The sequence below is a fragment of the Strix aluco genome, chromosome 28 (assembly GCF_031877795.1).
Source record: "Strix aluco isolate bStrAlu1 chromosome 28, bStrAlu1.hap1, whole genome shotgun sequence".
Classification (NCBI taxonomy): domain Eukaryota; kingdom Metazoa; phylum Chordata; class Aves; order Strigiformes; family Strigidae; genus Strix; species Strix aluco.
In genome coordinates, this window is record NC_133958.1 from 1,154,228 (window position 1) to 1,170,449 (window position 16,222).

Genomic DNA, 16,222 nt, shown 5'->3' on the forward strand with positions numbered 1-16,222 from the left:
CCCACATCCCCTGCCAGCCCCTCCCGGGACTCCAGCCTGAGCAGGCAAAGCCCAGAGGCAGAGACAGACCAGCTGGTACCGGGTCCAGCTCCCAGTACAAACCATCAGGGCTCTGGGACACTCGGGGCTGCCGAAGCCCGGCTGCACCGCTGCGGCAGGAAGGGGCTGTCGATGGAGGAATTGCCACGGCAACCCCCGGAAAGCCGAGCCACGTCTCTCCGGGATGCCAGACCCGGCGCTAACGAGGGGGGGCTCCAATTTGCTGGGTAGATGGGTGCAGCTGGCCCAGCCCGGCCGCGGTGGGGGCGAGCACGCCAGCTCGGCACCGGAGGGGAGCGGGGAGGGCGGGAGGCAGCCCACAGCCTGTGCCGTCCGCGCTGCCCTGATGCCGCTGGCGGCAGCCTCGCTCGGCCGCTCACCGGCACGGGGAAGCTGCTGCCAGGCGGACTTTACCCACGGTGGCCAGCTCCTGCCCTTCACCCTTCGTCCCGCAGAGCGGCGCGGGGGCAAACAGGCACCTCCGTGCTGCTCGTACCTGGCAGCATGTCATCAAAGCTGGAGCGGGCTTCGGGGTGGCGCAGCAGCGACTTTGGAGTGAAGATTATCAGCTGGAGGAGGGGAGAAGAGGCAGAGCAAGGTGGTCAGCCTCACCAGAAACACCTCTGCTGCAAGCAACGGCCGGAGCACCGACCCCCGTCCTGAGCACCCTCCCCTGCAAGAGATTTGCTCCCTGCTCGGCCGCTGTGCTCGGCTGGTTTCTGACAGCACCGTCTTTCCCCTGGGGAAGAGGCTGAGGTGCTGCCGGGGACCCGCGTGTCCCGCAGCCGGAGCTGGAGGCAGGCGGCTGGACCAGGTTATTCACTGACCACGGGCCCCGACGTCTCCCCACGGAGCGCAGGAAGGGGCTGCGGCCACCCCAGCCTGCACGAGCTGGCCGGCGGCACGTCCCGTACCGAGCCAGCCCCGAGCGCCAAGAGGTCCTTGGCCCAGGCAGAGGCAAAGGGCCCGTGTTTGCTGCCAAGGTGAGAACCAGCCCCCTGCGAGTCCTGTCCCCAGGCCGGGCAGGGACGCGGGGCTGCCCTGCCTTGGCACTGACCGGTTTGCGGAAGGGCAGGAGGATCTGGCGCCGGAGGACGTGGAAGAAGTTGGCCGGAGTGGAGCAGTTCACCACAATCCAGTTGCAGTCGTAGAGCTGGCGCACGTCGAAGTCGTCCAGTTTCTGCCTCGGCAGTCGAGGGGATTTCAAGAAACACAAGGTGCCTCTTGGCCTCGCAGCTCCGGCAGTGGGGAGAAGAGTGGCCCCCAGCCCTCCCTCCCTCCCTCCTCTCCCCCTCCAGAGCACACGGAGACCTGGGAGAGGCTGCAGGTCTGTGCCCCCCCCACCTTGGGCCAGCAGCCCCCTCCCACGCTGCTTCTGGAGCCACCTCTGCCTCGCACATGGCAGCAGCCCGGGGGGTGGTGGAGGTGCAGCCTGGGCACCAGGTTCAGCCCTTTTCCCCAAACCCTCCCGGCCGCAGCGTGAGCTCAGGGTGTCCCACACCTGCTACCCGCCCCGTGACAACCCCCCCCGCCGGCAGCGCTGCGCCGAGCCCACCCGGGCAGGGTTGCTCCCCTCCCCATTTCAAGGCAGCGGTGGATCCGGGACACGGGAGGGGCCGTGCTGAGCTCGGCGTGGCCGCCACTCACGGGGAAGACATCGGGATCGTCGTTGCACATCTGCAGGAATCGCTCCGGGCGGGCGGAGGAGTGCTCGGGGCCCTGCAGGGAGCACGTAGAGGGGGGAGTGAGCTGGGGGGGCAAGGCTGGCGCGAGAGGCTGACGCCCCACCCTGCCAGCAGCGCTGCCTGCCGCTGCTGCCCTCGGCTCTGCTGCTGGGCAGTGGGCACCCCTGGGTGCCCACGAGCTGGGGGACCCCTTACCATGCCCTCCATGCCGTGGGGAAGCAGCAGGACGATGCCGTTCTGTCTGACCCACTTGGCCTGCCCGGGACAGATGAACTGGTCGATTATGCACTGAGCAGTGTTGTGGAAGTCCCCGAACTGGGCTTCCCAAAGCACCAGGGCGTTAGGGCTGGCCATGGCAAAGCCCAGCTCAAATCCTGAGGGATGGGAGAGAAGCGAGGGGGTTATCGTCCCAGAGCGGCCTCGCCCCCGGGCGGCAAGCGCGGAGCCGTTCACTCACCGAGGACGCCGTACTCCGACAGAGAGCTGTTGCAGACAGTGTAAGGAGCCTGGTTGGGCCAGAGGTGGTTCATGGGGATACAGGTCCTCTTGTCCACGTTCTGATCGTGCAGGACGTGGTGGCGATGGCTGGAAGAGGGGAAAGCGTTACTCCACCGTCACATTTCACAGAATCCCAGAATCCTTCAGGCTGGAAAAGCCCCTCGGGATCATCGAGTCCAGCCCTCAGCCCGACTCTACAAAGCTCTCCCCTACCCCACATCCCCCCACAGCTCATCCAAACGGCCCTTAAACACCCCCAGGGGTGGGGACTCCACCCCCTCCCTGGGCAGCCTATTCCACTCTCTGACCACTCTGTCAGGGAAACATTTTTCCCTCCTGTCCAGTCTGACCCTCCCCTGTTGCAGTTTAAAGCCGTTCCCTCTCGTTCTGTCACTAATTCCCTGGGAGCAGAGACCAGCACCAACCTCTCCACAACGTCCTTTCAGGGAGCTGCAGAGAGTGATGAGGTCTCCCCTCCCCTTCTCCTCCTCACACTGAACAGTCCCAGCTCCTTCAGTCGCTCCTCAATTTCAGATCCCTCCTGGAAAGGCCTTTACAGCCACCAGCAGCCACGGCTTTACCTGAACGTGCCCCTCTCGACGTCCTGGCCGCTGAGGCGGATGTGGATGCCCTCTTTGAGCAGGGAGCCGAACGCCATGTACTCTGCCAGGGCCCAGTCCACCGTCCGGTTCTTCACCATCTCCCCACGGGTTTTCAGAATACGGCTCAAACCTGCCGGGACAGAAGATGGTTCGTAGCCCTGTGACACCGTAGGAGGCTCCAGTGACACCGTGTTTATTCCACAACCTGCCCATGGACGGAGAGACTGCGAATGCCCAGGGGCAGAGGAATGGATCCACCTCTGCCGGGGGGATGAACCAGCGATGAGGAATCAGCCTGCAGGGAAGGATCAGCTCCAAAGCAGAGCTACTCCTCAGTTCACTTCCCTTAACCACAGATCCCTCGTGAACTAATTCTTGTAGACTCACAGAAGGGTTGGGGTTGGAAAGAACCTTCAAAGGCCACCTAGTGCCATGAGCAGGGACATCTTTCACTAGATCAGGTTGCTCAAATGAACCCTTCCAATGATGGGGCAGCCACAGCTTCTCTGGACAACCTGTTCCAGTGTCTCATGACCCTCACTGTAAAACATTTCTTCCTTACGTCCAATCTAAACCTACCCTCTTCCACTTTAAAACCGTTGCTCTTTGTCCTGTCACTACAGGCCCTGGAAAAGTCTCTCTGCCTTTCTCATAAGCCCCCTTTACATATATATATATATAAAGGGGGCTTATATTTATATATGAAAGGCCACGGCAAGGTCTCCCTGAAGCCGTCTCTTCTCCAGGCTGAGCACCCCCAACTCTCTCAGCCTCTCTCCGTAGCAGAGGTGTTCCAGCCCTCTGACAATTTTCATGAACCCACTCCAGCAGGTCCACGTCCTCCTTCACGGGGGACATCAGAGCTGGATGCAGTGCTCCAGGTGGGGTCTCAGGGGAGTGGAGCTGAAAGGAAGAATCCCTTCAACCTGTATATCGAAGCCCTGTAACAGGTCCCTTCCTTCCAGGTCACATTCCAGCCCAATCCCACATCTTCTCTGGAACAAACGCCCAGTCTGGAATAGTTTCCACAAGCTCCTACCTCCATGGATAGTGAAATCCTCCACCGGCACCGAGCTCGCCACTTGACCAATGTGAGTCAGGTCCTCCTCGTTCAGACCGGTGGAAGGGCAGGTCATGCTCCGGGGCTGGCCGTCCAGAGTGAAGAAACCTGCCGGAGGAGGAGCAGTCCGCTGTGCTGGGGGAGCCGTGCCCAGCTCCATGGGGAGAGCTCAGCTCACAGACACCCTCAAGGAACGGTGGGGATGCCAGGAGTGGAGAGCACCACCCTGCCTCCCCCCGCCATTTACTAGAAAATAGCTGCCATGGCTCTAGAGACACCAGGTTTTTTGCTAGAGACTTCCAAAACGTTGTGAGTGACTTACCAGGCCAGGGTGAGTCCAGCCAGTGCTTGATGTGCAAGATCTTCTCATCCTTGGATCTCGCATGGGCCTCCTCGCAGATCTTATCGTACTTGGCAATCTCCTCCTGAGAGGCAGAAAAGCATTAACGAGGGGTCTCCAAACAAGGGTGCCAAGCCTGGGGGCCTCAGCATGAGCTTGCAACGGTGCTGGAGGGAACAGCTGGTCCCCAGAGCCGGGGAGGCCCAGGGCTGCACAGCTCAGCCTCAGAGAGCAGAGCTGCTGCTGGAGGCGCCTGTCCCACCAGGGACAGCCCTGACAACTCGCATCCAACCCTAAAGATGCTGCAAAGTGGTACCGAGGCAAGGAGGAGCCAGCAGAGCTGCTGCAGTGCTTGCTGCCAGAGCAGCAGAACCGGGGCGGGGACCTGCCCCAGACACCCCCAGGGCACCACGAGCCCGAGCACCGCAGAGCCCAGCTCTCCCGCGGGTCCCAGCCACGCTGCGGTGGCCCAGTGTGGCCTGTGCCATGCTGATCACGGGGCAGTCCTTGAACTAGATGTTCCTGTGCTGCTCAGAGCTGGCACAGCCCAAGGACGAATCTCAGCTCCTACTCCCGTCCCTGCCAGGTCTGTAGCGCTCGCCCAACCCTTGCACAGCTTTGCCACCTTCAGGTGACGAGCACGAGCAGAAACAGGCCCCGTCACATCATTCACACCCAGGTCTGAACCAAACAAACAGTTTTCCCCGGAGATGCTGCCCGCAGTTTACCTCCCGGGCCCCGCGGGACAGTACCTCATACTCCGGCTGATTCACCACCCCCTGGGAAATCAGCAGCTCTGCGTATTTCTGCAGCACTGGCTTCTGCTTCCGGATCTGTTTGTACATCAGGGGCTGCGTGAACATGGGCTCGTCCATCTCGTTGTGACCATTGCGCCTGTAACAAACCTGCGGGGAAGGGGAAGAGCCTTTGAAAGCAGCTGCTTGCAACCCGCAGCTCCAAAAGCGGTGGAAGGTACCTGGGTTTCTGCTAGGAAGAGTCTGAAACAGCCCAGGAGGGACTTGAGTGTGTGCTCCTGATGTGGGAGGCGAGGGCAGGCTCCATACAGAGACAGCGTTGCCCTTCCAAGTGCCACTACAGCCTCGTTGCTTTGCTTTACACCACCTCCTCCCCCTCCTCACATCAAAAGGGCCAGACAAGCCCTGAGGAGAAACCTCAGGTTTCAGAAAATACACCCCAAGAGGTACTGGTGAGCACCCACAGCAGAGCCACAGCCTCGTGCCACGTTACTTACCAAGTCCACCACCACGTCCTTATGGAAGGTGCTTCGCCACTCCGCGGCCACGTTGCACACGTAGACGACAGCCTCAGGGTCGTCTGCGTTGACGTGGAAAATGGGTGCGTTCACCACGCGAGCGACGTCAGTCGGGTATGGGGAGGAACGGGCCATCCGGGGGTCTGTTGTGAAGCCGATCTGAGAGGGATCAGGACCAGCACAGGGGTAAGGATTTGGAAAACGGCTCTGCTATGCAGCTCCTTCTTTGGATACTGATGTTAAAGCTGGCTCGGCGTGGGGCAGCTGCATTTTACTGGCTCAGGAAAGCACCAGGAGATCACGCAGGTGGCTCAGCTGCTGCGGCTGAGCTGGGGGTTCCCCCACAGCTGCGCTGCTCACTCGTAGCACAACCTGCCCATCTCCTGCCTCCTGGATGCCACAGCCTGTCCCAGTCCTTGAGCCTGGGCCGTCATCCCAGTGCACCCGTGGGGATGGGCTGGTCCCAGTGGAATGTCTCTGGTTTACGCAGGGGCAGAACAGAGCAGCCCTGTATGGTCTCGCATGCCGAGCATCACGTCGCACCGCCTCTGCGCCAGGCTGGACTCAAAAGCTGCTGTGGTTGAGCAGCCGGGTATGAAGTACCCTCTGCTGAGCCCAGGATTATGGCTCCTGCCAGGGAACACCAGCTGGGAAACAGCTACTGCCTGCTGCCAGATGCCATCCAGACCTGAGCCTGCAGCAGCTGCTCTGCGAGGAACCCCACGGACGCAGGGGATTTGGTCCTCACCTGGTTGTTCACCACGACGTGGACGGTGCCGTGGGTGGTGTAGGAGGGCAGGTCGCTCAGGTGGAACGTCTCGTACACGATGCCCTGCCCGGCGAAAGCGGCGTCTCCGTGCAGGAGGATGGACATCACCTGGGAGAGGCGAAGCCACGGCAGTCAGCGGGGGCTCTGTGGGGATGGCGGGCACCGGGAAAGGGCCCAGGTCTCAGCCCTGTGAGCCTTCGGCATCCCAGAGGGACACAGAGTAGCTCGTCAGTGCATCTGATGCTTTCTCGGGGGATCGGAGCAGAGCCAGCCGCGGTTGGAACTACCACCGGGAAGAAAGCCGTGGCCACCAGCTCTGCCCCCGAGCGAGGGCAGCACGAGGGGGCGCCTCGGTCAGGCCCTGCGATGGCACTTGGTGCACAGCGGCCGGGAGGCGAGTCCCATTTCCAAACACACGTATCTCAAAGCAAAGCCTTTTTCTAACCGAGGGAAGATGAGAAAAATGCCCCTTTCCCCCACGCTTTCACCCCAGAAGACCTCTGCAGAGGAGCCGGGCCAGGAGCTCGCTCCAGCTTCGGTGACGTTCTTTTGCTGTCATAGCCGGGGCTGGCTGAGGCCACCGCCTGTCAGACAAGGACAGAGTTTATCTATTTATATCCAGCCCCTGGAGTGTAGGAGGAAGGGAAGCACTTTTGATCTCACCCTTCCACTTCTTGGTGTTGGGAGACAGGTCTGCGATGAATCAGAGCGCAAATAAACCCCCCCCGCAGCCCATTCCCCGCCTGCTCTCCCACCCGGCTGAGGAGAGCTGCCTCCTGCTGCCAGCTCCAGCTTTCCAGCCCCAGGAATGGTTCTCCATGGTCACGCTGAAATCCTTCAGCTTGTGGCTCCTCCCGCCGAGCCCCCCAAGCTGTGACGCTCAGGTTGTCTTTCAGGAGCACCCCTCATCTCCCCGCTTTCCGACCAGGGGTTGGGGCACCTGCTGCTCCCTGCAGCCCGGCTGAGCCGGACGTTCAGAGATGGAGGAACCAGCAATGGGAGCCCAGGGTGGGTGAGCCCCTACCAAAGTCATCCCCAAAGACAGATGGGGGAGCAAAGTCAGGGTGAGGGCAGAGTGAGGGCAGGGGAAAGGGGCACAGCAAACAAAAACCAGCTGGGTTTCTTCACTTTCACAGAATCCCAGAACCATCTGGGTTGGAAAAGCCCTTGAAGCTCCTCCAGCCCCACCATGAACCTCACCCTGACCGTTCCCAACTCCACCAGATCCCTCAGCGCTGGCTCAACCCGACTCTTCAACCCCTCCAGGGATGGGGACTCCCCCCCTGCCCTGGGCAGCCCATTCCAACGCCCAACAGCCCCTTCTGCAAAGAAATCCTTCCTAAGAGCCAGTCTGACCCTGCCCTGGCGCAGCTTGAGGCCATTCCCTCTTGGCCTGGCACTGGTTCCTTGGCTCAAGAGACTCCTCCCCCCTCTCTGCACCCTCCTTTCAGGGAGTTGCAGAGGGCCATGAGGTCTCCCCTCAGCCTCCTCTTCTCCAGACTAAACCCCCCCAGTTCCCTCAGCCGCTCCCCATCAGACCTGTGCTCCAGACCCTGCACCAGCTCCGTTGCCCTTCTCTGGACACGCTCGAGTCATTCAAGGGCCTTTTTGGAGTGAGGGGCCCAAAACTGAACCCACTCATCGAGGGGCGGCCTCACCAGTGCCGAGCACAGGGGGCAGATCCCTTCCCTGTCCCTGCTGGCCATGCTATTTCTGATACAAGCCAGGATGCCATTGGCCTTCTTGGCCACCTGGGCACACTGCTGGCTCCTGTTCAGCCGGCTGTCAATCACCACCCCAGGTCCCTCTCTGACTGGCAGCTCTCCAGCCACTCCTCCCCAAGCCTGTAGCGCTGCTGGGGGTTGTTGTGGCCCAAGGGCAGCACCCGGCATTTGGCCTTAGTGAAACTCCCCCAGTTGGGCTCAGCCCATCGCTCCAGCCTGGCCAGGTCTCTCTGCAGAGCCTCCCTACCCTCGAGCCGATCAACACTCCCACCCAACTTGGTGTCATCTGCAAACTGACTGAGGGTGCACTCGATCCCCTCGTCTAGATCATCAATAAAGATGTTAAACAGGAGTGGCCCCCCTGGTTTCCCACCAGCCTGCCTCCCACCGAACCCCGTCCAGCCCAGGCCACTTCACTGTGGGCATCTCAGCACCACTCACCTTCTTCCCTTCCGTGTCCCCGCAGTAAAACTGCTCCGCTTTAGTCTTGCCTTGAACAACAGGATCAGCTGCCTCCAAGTGGGAGGGATTTGCCACCAAGGAAAGGGTGATGTTCCTGTCGGTGACGCGGTTAATCCGCCGGTGGTACATTCCCAGGTGGTACTTCACGTCACCAGAGCCCTGGTGGAGGGGACAGGAGAGTCACCCCCAGGAATGGGGGCATGGAAGGAGACCTGAGGCAAGGCAGTGCTGACCCCAGGGGCTGGAAAAAGGGGTGTTTCCTGGAGGCACTGGCAGGAAGCAGCAGGCACTCACTTTCGGAGCTGACCTGGCACCCAGCAAAGCCAAAGTAGCCTGTTCCAGGTGCCAAACCGCCCACAAGCCCCAGGCATGCGTCAGGCCCATCTAGGTACGGTTGTAGGGGCAGGGGAAGAAGCAAGTGTGGTGGGTTTGGGGAAGACACCGGAAAACAGCTGATGCTCACCCCAGCTGTGCCCCCACTGCAGCAGCACAGCCGCCCCTGGCACCGCTCGCGAGACGCTGCAGTTCCCAGTCAGGGCACCTCGATGCCCCAGGATGCCGCTTTCTCCCCTCAAAACCCCACCTGAAGGGCACGGCAGGATAAAGCCAGCCCAGCCTTCCAAAAGCCAAATCATCCTGGTTTATGATACTGGAAGCTCTGGAGCATGAGAGCATCCCAGAGGCAGAGCCTGCAGCATACGTGACTCAAGCCTCGGGGTTTTTGGAGCTGCTTTAAGGCCCCGATGGGGACCAGGGGCTGCTGCAAGGGGACAGGCCAACCTCTGCGCCGGGCCCCTTCCCCTCACCTCGCTGCTCACCCCAAGAGAGAGTCGCTGACTGCCCACAGCCTGCACTGAAGACACCGGCAGCGACCAGGGCACAGGTCACCCGCAGGACAGGCAAGAACAGACCAGCACCAGCACCAACACGAAAGCGTCAGTCACATGGGTGCGCGTGCAACGTGGAAATCCTTGTGACACTGACGCCACCGAGTGACACCACAAGTGGTGGCATAATCCAGCTCACGCTGCAAGGCCACGGCCTTTGGGGACCGCATGGGGACAGGCAGAGGAGGAGACTCACCTCATCAGCAGCCTCCAGCTTGGAGTCGAACTGGCAGAAGATCTGCTCCAGCTCTTTCCTGATGACGTTGGCGAGAACATTCAGGCGTCCCCTGCAAAAGCAAGACCGTTGTGGGCAACCAGCGGCGCCAGGCCAGCATCGAGTGCCGACGGTGACCTGCCATCCCCTCTGTCATGAAGAGGTGATGCAACAACCCCACACCTCCTGTGACAGCTGTAGGGTCACCAGGGGAGGGGGCTCCTGAGGAGACTGCAGACCCCCATCCCGACAGCTGCCCTGGCGCGGGCAGGCCGGATCCTGCTCTGGGATTCCAGCTCTGCCACTCGAGCCACCACCCCTCTCCAGGTGACTTTGCAAACGAGATGAAGCTGAAAACACCGCAATGAGTGGAGAGCAGCCAAGGCCTGAGCTCTCCAGCTAAGGTTCACCACCAGCCAAGACCAGTTAGGTGATGGCAGAAACTGGTGTGCCCTCCAGTACCGCACCCCAGCAGCATCCCTCTCCTCCACGCCCCAAGCACTGCCCTGGAGAGAGGCAAGGTTACCTGTGGGGCATCCCCATGATAACATAATCCACTCCCTTCTCACTCGACTTATCAATAATGGTCTTTAAGGCAGGGATCAGCACTTCACAGCCCTCCAGACCAAAACGCTTCTCCGAAGACCATTTCCGATGGAGGAACTCCTCGAACCTGGAAGGCAAAGGGAGAGAGGGATCAGTGCCAGGGCTACAGCTGAGGGCAGAAACCAGAGGAAGGATGAGAACTGCACCAAGGGAGCCAGAGCACTGAGTGATGCTTAAACAGGCGTCACGCAGCAGCCTGACAGCCTTCCCAGCCACCCCAGCCCACACCTGCGGAGCCCAGCTGGCTGCTCCCCCACCCCGACACTGTGCTGCACTTAAACCTTATTTTTAGACCTTTTCTTTCAGGATCATCCATGTTTTCAGGCTCTTTGCCAGCACCTGAGCCTGCCAGCCCAGCAGCTCACTGGCGTCACCCTGCTGATTAAGCCAACCACGACAGATGACGTCAAGATGTGACTCAGGTGGTGACCACGTCGCTCTGGCTGTGAGCAAACCACCCCTGGCAACAAGGGGAGATAAGGAGAAGGTGAAGACCCCCCCAGGGTACCTGGTAGAGCGGACCAGCCTGGCCAGCAGCGTGCGTTTCTCTTCGTTGGTGAACTGCATGATGCCAGGGGTCTCAAACTTCTGCCGGATCCACTGGCACTGCTCCAGGTCGTTGATGAACATGAACTCCACCCCGATGTGCTGGCAGTACGCCATCTGCCCGAAGGGACAGGAAGGGCCATGAGACAACAGCCTTCAGCACCTCCTCACCCCCAGCGAAGAAGACAGGCATCGTACTGGGACCAGGGGTTCTTTCATTCCCCTCTAACCTTTCAGCAAGACAAAGAGCCCTCCCGCACCGGCCCAGACAAACCCTCCTGCCTGGCAGCCGCGCTGCCCTGCCTGAACGTGGGCAAGCGCTGCCCGTGACGGCAGCCCGGGGACACGCGTGAGCGGTGCCCAGCAGCTGGTCCTCTCTCAGCCCTGTCTTGGGACCCTGGTTTGAGCTGTCTGCCTGGAAAGGGGACACTGCAGGGGATGTCCCGGGATGTTGCGGGGCAGCTTGGACCCTGCACATGACCCAGCATCAAAATGTTTAATTCCCTTTCCCTGAGGGCCCAAGGGGGAGTCCTTTACATCCACCTCAGAGGTGAGATTTTCCCTCTCGGTGGCATCAGCTGTGACCAGATCCACAACCTCACTTCACACGGTGGGAAGAAAATCAGCAAAACAACCTCCCCCAACAAATAAGGAGCCCGTTCTTGCAGCTTATCTAAGACATTGACGCAGCTTTGCTTCTCCCCAAGGTCAACTTGTCTCAGCAGAGACCTTCTGAGCAAGCCTGCAGCTTCCCTGAGAGCCGTCTGTGCTCTCAGACCAGGCAGAGCAGGGAATGAAATTTAGCAGGAAGGGGGAACCAGCTGCAAGAGCTGGAAGCCCCAGCCCCGGGTTGGTGCTGCTCCTGCACAGAGACCCTCCAAGGGGCCACCACGCAGGGCACCAGCACTCCTGCAGCGCATGGAGGTGAGCATCACCTGCCTGCAGCCCGCTCCTGGGCTCTCCCAGCACCGTTTGCTGCTTTAAACTGGAAAACATAGCTGAAGAGGTTTCCAAAACTGCAATATTTAGTTGCCTGGGATTTGCTCCACCTTGGGTAGACCCAATGCATTGCCCCAGTGCAGCATGAAGCTGGCGGCGAACAGAGATGAGCAGGTAACACGCTGCTACGAGTGGGGCAAGTGCTGAGGAGCAGCTGCCAACCTGAAAAGCTTAAAACCTGCAGGTTGGCCCAGGCTGTGGGCAGCAGCGGGGCCCAAGACCTTCAAAAAGCAACTGCTCTGCCCCTGACCCGGGCTGCAAACAGGCCTCCCCACCCTCCTCACCTCCAGCCGACGGATGATTTCCCGGAGTGGAAGAGCCGATTCATTTCCACCGATGAAAGTTGTTGTGGGCAAGTGGAAGACCTTGTCGAGGTCAGATTCATCCAGCCCGTAAAAGCCTGCAGGATTTTTCATGGGTGGGACAAGCGAAAGCAAGAGAGAGAAGGAAGGAAGGGGGACGGGGGGACACCGTCACGCAGGGACCGGGTACGTTTGGGAGAGGTGGGGAAGGGACAAAAAAAAAAAAAGCAGCACAAAACCAAAAATAAGCATGAAGGAGGTTTATATGGATAAAAACCAAGCCGTAATTAAACAAAAAGACATTAAGCACAGAACAACAAGGTTATTATGAAAGGTAACGCAGGAAACAAAACACAAAGCAATACATATACACATGTAAATGGGCAATTAAAATCCAGGGTGAGAGTCAGCAAGTTTGTAGCCCCAAGAACGCAAAAAATACACCACGAATTATAACAAAGGGGAGAGGAAAGAAACAGGAATTGAGGAGCACCGAGCACAACAGAGGTGTGTCACCACGTGGTGGGAATTAAAAATGAAGAGTCAATGCGGAGAAGGAAACAGTTACAACGGACAAACCCCAAAGAGGGAGAGGAAGAGAAGCAAGAGAAAACAGCATCAGGGCTCTGCAACGGACTCTCCTGAATAGCTCAGCCCGGGAGCAGGGCAGCCAGCCAGCCCCTCAGGGGTTCTGCTGCCCAGATACCCTCTTGCCCCAATTAACAGCCTTTTAATTAGGGGTTTAGCCTAGCTCTGCTCAGCAAACCCCCTCCTTTCTGGTGCTGGCACCTCGTGGTTCGTAGGCAGCTCCTACTTGCGGCACGTGGGGCTGTGGGGAGCTGAGCTGTGCCTGGAGAAGGTGCCGAGCAGGGCTCAGAGCCAACCGTCGGGTTTAATTGCTGCAGATGAGCCCTGCCGCCACCGTCTGCTGCTGTCACAGCATCGCAAGGTCCCTGCCAGGGCCCGCAGCAGCTCACTGCACCTCAAAGGAGGTGCCTCGGGGCCTGCTGAAGCTCATGGTTTTCTTTGGGGAAACTGAGGCACAGAGGAGGAGGGAAAATGAACTCGCTGAACTGATGCAGCAAGGCAGAAGCAGATCTGGGAAGGGGACTGGGGAGTCCCAAGACCCTTTTGACGCAGGAGCTTGGCTGGAAAGAGGGTGGATGAGTGAAGCTGCCCACTGCCAGCCCAGAGCCCCAGCATCTTCCCTGTTCATCCCTCCCAAACTCCCAGCAGAGCCAGGTTTCACGGTGTTTTTCTAACCCAGGGCAGGAGCCACAGAAGAGGCAGAGTTACCACCACCCCTCCTCCCAGCTCCCTCCAAACCAGCCCAACGCCCCGGCTGGGGTTTCTTCTAGGGAGGGTTCGGGGGACGCCACCCCCCTAAACACTGCAGGACAGCGTAACCCACCCTCCTCCAGGCAAAGGGAGGCAAAACTTGTCCCCCTCCAGAGCTGGCCCTCCTTGAACTTAATCTTAAAAGAGTCTAACCCTTGCTCTCTGGTCAGGGATGGAGGACGAGCTCACAACGGGGCTGGTCACAACTCGTCCCTGGGCAACTTCGAGGACGGCGCTTGCCAGAGGCTGGGAACACCCAAGAGCAGGCTCGGTCTTCCTGGGTGCCACCATCGTTCATCCCCTCCTCTGCCCACATCACCCTCCTGGTTGCCACTAGTCCCCAGAGAAGGAATTAAACTAGACCCAGGGGAGCTCCAGAGCCAGGCCTGGGGGCACTGAAACACAGCTGGAAGGAGCTGAGGGTTTGGCCTCCGTGTCTCCAGGACTTCGCTGTGTTTCCCATCCAAACAGAAGTCCTGGAGAGAGGCAGCATTAGTACACAGTATCCCAGATAAACTGCTGGCTGGAGGTTTCAGGGAAGCCTTGTTAATCTGCTGCGGCCCTCAGCCCCGCGGCACGGGGCTTCGGCTCGCTCTGCCACACTGGTTTGAAGACAGGCACGCTTTGGGGGTATCAGATTTTACAAGGAGTTTTCAGGGCTCTAAGCATCTCTGCTTCTGCTTTGCTGCAGCCTGTCAGCTTTTTTTGACAGCGCTCAGTATTCACAGGCAGCAATACCATCAGATAGGGAGGAAGGCTAGGGATGAGCTGCCAAATTTTCACCGCGACAAAACCAAGGGAGAGTCAGGAAAAGACAGCTTGGATTTTTAGGAAACTCAAACCAATCAGGGAGATTGAGGCCTCGTAAAATTAATGTTCACAACAAAACGTGTACTCTAGCAAGCTAGGCATGCAAACACACAGTATGGAGAAGGCCAGCAAGGCTCTAAATTGGGATCACTACAGGTGAAGCATCACTAACCAAGCGCCTACATTGAGATTTCTAGTGGGACAAATTAAAAATAAACATGTTACAAAACTCAAGAGTGGTGCGAGATGGGAGGGGACCGCTTTACCGGCTTGGTTCATGCCCAGAATAACCTATTCAAAGAGAGTCCTGCACTCCAGAGGGTTAAAGGCTCATTAATTGCATACCTCCTACTGTTAACACTCTCAGCCGCTCCTTGAACACTGCGAGATCTGGGGTGGGCAGGGAGGGGGGTGCAGAAAGGGAGAAGATAGAGAGACGCAGTCAAAGTTAGTAAAAAAAAAAAAACCTGGAACCGTGAAAACTAGTCATGGAAAGTCAAAAAAATACAGTATTTAAAATACAGTCAAAAAACATCAGAGGCAAAAGGGTTGGAACGGAGGATGACTACGCACTAGGCGGAAAAGAAATCCCGGTGGAAAGTCTGGTGAGAGGAGGGAGGAGCAGGGAGGGGAGCAGAGGGCATCAGACACTGGGGAGCAGTTGAGCTGCATGGTTTGAGATCTCCTCTCACGGGCGCACCTCATATGGGAGAGGGAGACCTCCCGGCACGGCATCTTCACCTGCTACGACCAAAAGGCATCTTCCCACCAAGCGGCATCAAGGGGAGCGTTATCCTCTGCAGAGCAGGGAGCTGCCTCCCACAACATCTGCTCCCAGAGGGTTTTGCTCTGCTCGTTGCTACCGGGAGGATTTCAAGGTCACTCCCAAGGAGGCACTGCTGCTGCCTACACACAGGCAGGAGGGGGATCGGGGTGTTAATGAGCAGGCTGTTAATGAGGCAGACCAACGGTGAGGCAGGCAGACGCAGGCGGGAGCGCTGGGACGCCATGCCAGGTGCAGGCAGGGCTGCCGGAGCAGCGGGCAGCGTGCGTCACCGGAGCCAGTAACCTGGCGAGGTTAGGTGACCCGAGTGCCTCAATCTCACCTGGGTTACAAGAAAGGCTTTGGAAACACTTCTCCTTTTAGTCAGCGGGGAACAATCACATTTAGGTGAGACGTTTGGTTGGCAAGGCCTCAAACTGGGGAAAGGGGAGGTGGCAGCACTCCCAGCCCACCTCCCCGCAGGGGCTCGCCCGGCTCTTCCCGAGCAGGAGAACAATTTCCACCAATTCCCCTGGGCGGCAGCTGCCTTCCGCGGAAAGACACGGACAGACGGACACTCGCTCCGCGCACCACCTGGATTTCAGCACGCTAACGTATTATTTCCTTGGACAGGTCACATCAAGTTCCTGTGGTCATCTTTGTCCTTGTTTTACACCACTTACCATGCCAGACCAGCTGCAGTAGAAGACCAGGAAGAGATTATTTTGTTTTTTAAAAAGAAAAGACAAGAGAAAGAGGAATTTGGAGGCTCCAGCCCCACCACTCATCAGACCGAGTGCCCCCAGGCAGGCTTTCTCCCCCTTACATTTTCTGCAAAACTCACACTGCTTAATCCAAAGAGAGCTTCCAAAACAGACACAAACCAGTTGCTAAACAAAAGGCAATTGAGAAGAAAGATCCATTTCTGAGATTAACCATGCAACTCCTTTGAATTACAGCACTGCCCGGCCACAGTTTAAGATGTTGGCAGCAGAGCTCGCGCCACAAAAGCTGACTTTTAAGGATTTTACTGCTCAGAAAGAGGAAACAATATTGTTTCCAAGTTTCAAAACCACTCCCGTTATTAACTGCTCTGTCAAGTGTTAAGAAATACTCTCTCAGAGCAAAAAAAAACCAGCAGGATCTGCTTAGAAATTGGCTTTCTCTGCCACAAGCAGGCAACATTCGATCTTGGGCTCGGTCAGAGCTCTGCCCACGCTCTCCTCCCCTCTTGCTGAGCCTTGTTCACAAGCTACGTTCACCAAGTTGTATTTTAGGATTGACCAGATGAGGTCTTCCAGGATA

General features: G+C 58.5%; 1 protein-coding gene across 5 annotated transcripts in view; it reads right to left on the minus strand.

The window, feature by feature from the left end:
* The window catches only part of OGDH (oxoglutarate dehydrogenase), a 36,155-nt gene that overhangs the window by 791 nt on the left and 19,142 nt on the right, over nucleotides 1-16,222 (minus strand). For 3 of the 5 annotated variants that reach the window (XM_074808296.1, XM_074808298.1, XM_074808297.1), the window contains exons 5-21: nucleotides 14,500-14,544; nucleotides 11,989-12,104; nucleotides 10,668-10,822; nucleotides 10,080-10,226; nucleotides 9,536-9,626; nucleotides 8,432-8,611; nucleotides 6,246-6,374; nucleotides 5,477-5,656; nucleotides 4,977-5,129; nucleotides 4,207-4,309; nucleotides 3,864-3,992; nucleotides 2,804-2,954; nucleotides 2,182-2,309; nucleotides 1,920-2,098; nucleotides 1,687-1,758; nucleotides 1,097-1,219; nucleotides 536-608 (exon numbers count right to left, since the gene is read on the minus strand). In XM_074808296.1, the coding sequence (XP_074664397.1) occupies nucleotides 536-608; nucleotides 1,097-1,219; nucleotides 1,687-1,758; nucleotides 1,920-2,098; nucleotides 2,182-2,309; nucleotides 2,804-2,954; nucleotides 3,864-3,992; nucleotides 4,207-4,309; nucleotides 4,977-5,129; nucleotides 5,477-5,656; nucleotides 6,246-6,374; nucleotides 8,432-8,611; nucleotides 9,536-9,626; nucleotides 10,080-10,226; nucleotides 10,668-10,822; nucleotides 11,989-12,104; nucleotides 14,500-14,544 (2,154 nt within the window). The remainder of the gene's footprint in view (nucleotides 1-535; nucleotides 609-1,096; nucleotides 1,220-1,686; nucleotides 1,759-1,919; nucleotides 2,099-2,181; nucleotides 2,310-2,803; nucleotides 2,955-3,863; nucleotides 3,993-4,206; nucleotides 4,310-4,976; nucleotides 5,130-5,476; nucleotides 5,657-6,245; nucleotides 6,375-8,431; nucleotides 8,612-9,535; nucleotides 9,627-10,079; nucleotides 10,227-10,667; nucleotides 10,823-11,988; nucleotides 12,105-14,499; nucleotides 14,545-16,222) is intronic. The other 2 variants (XM_074808299.1, XM_074808300.1) reach the window with 1 other exon arrangement.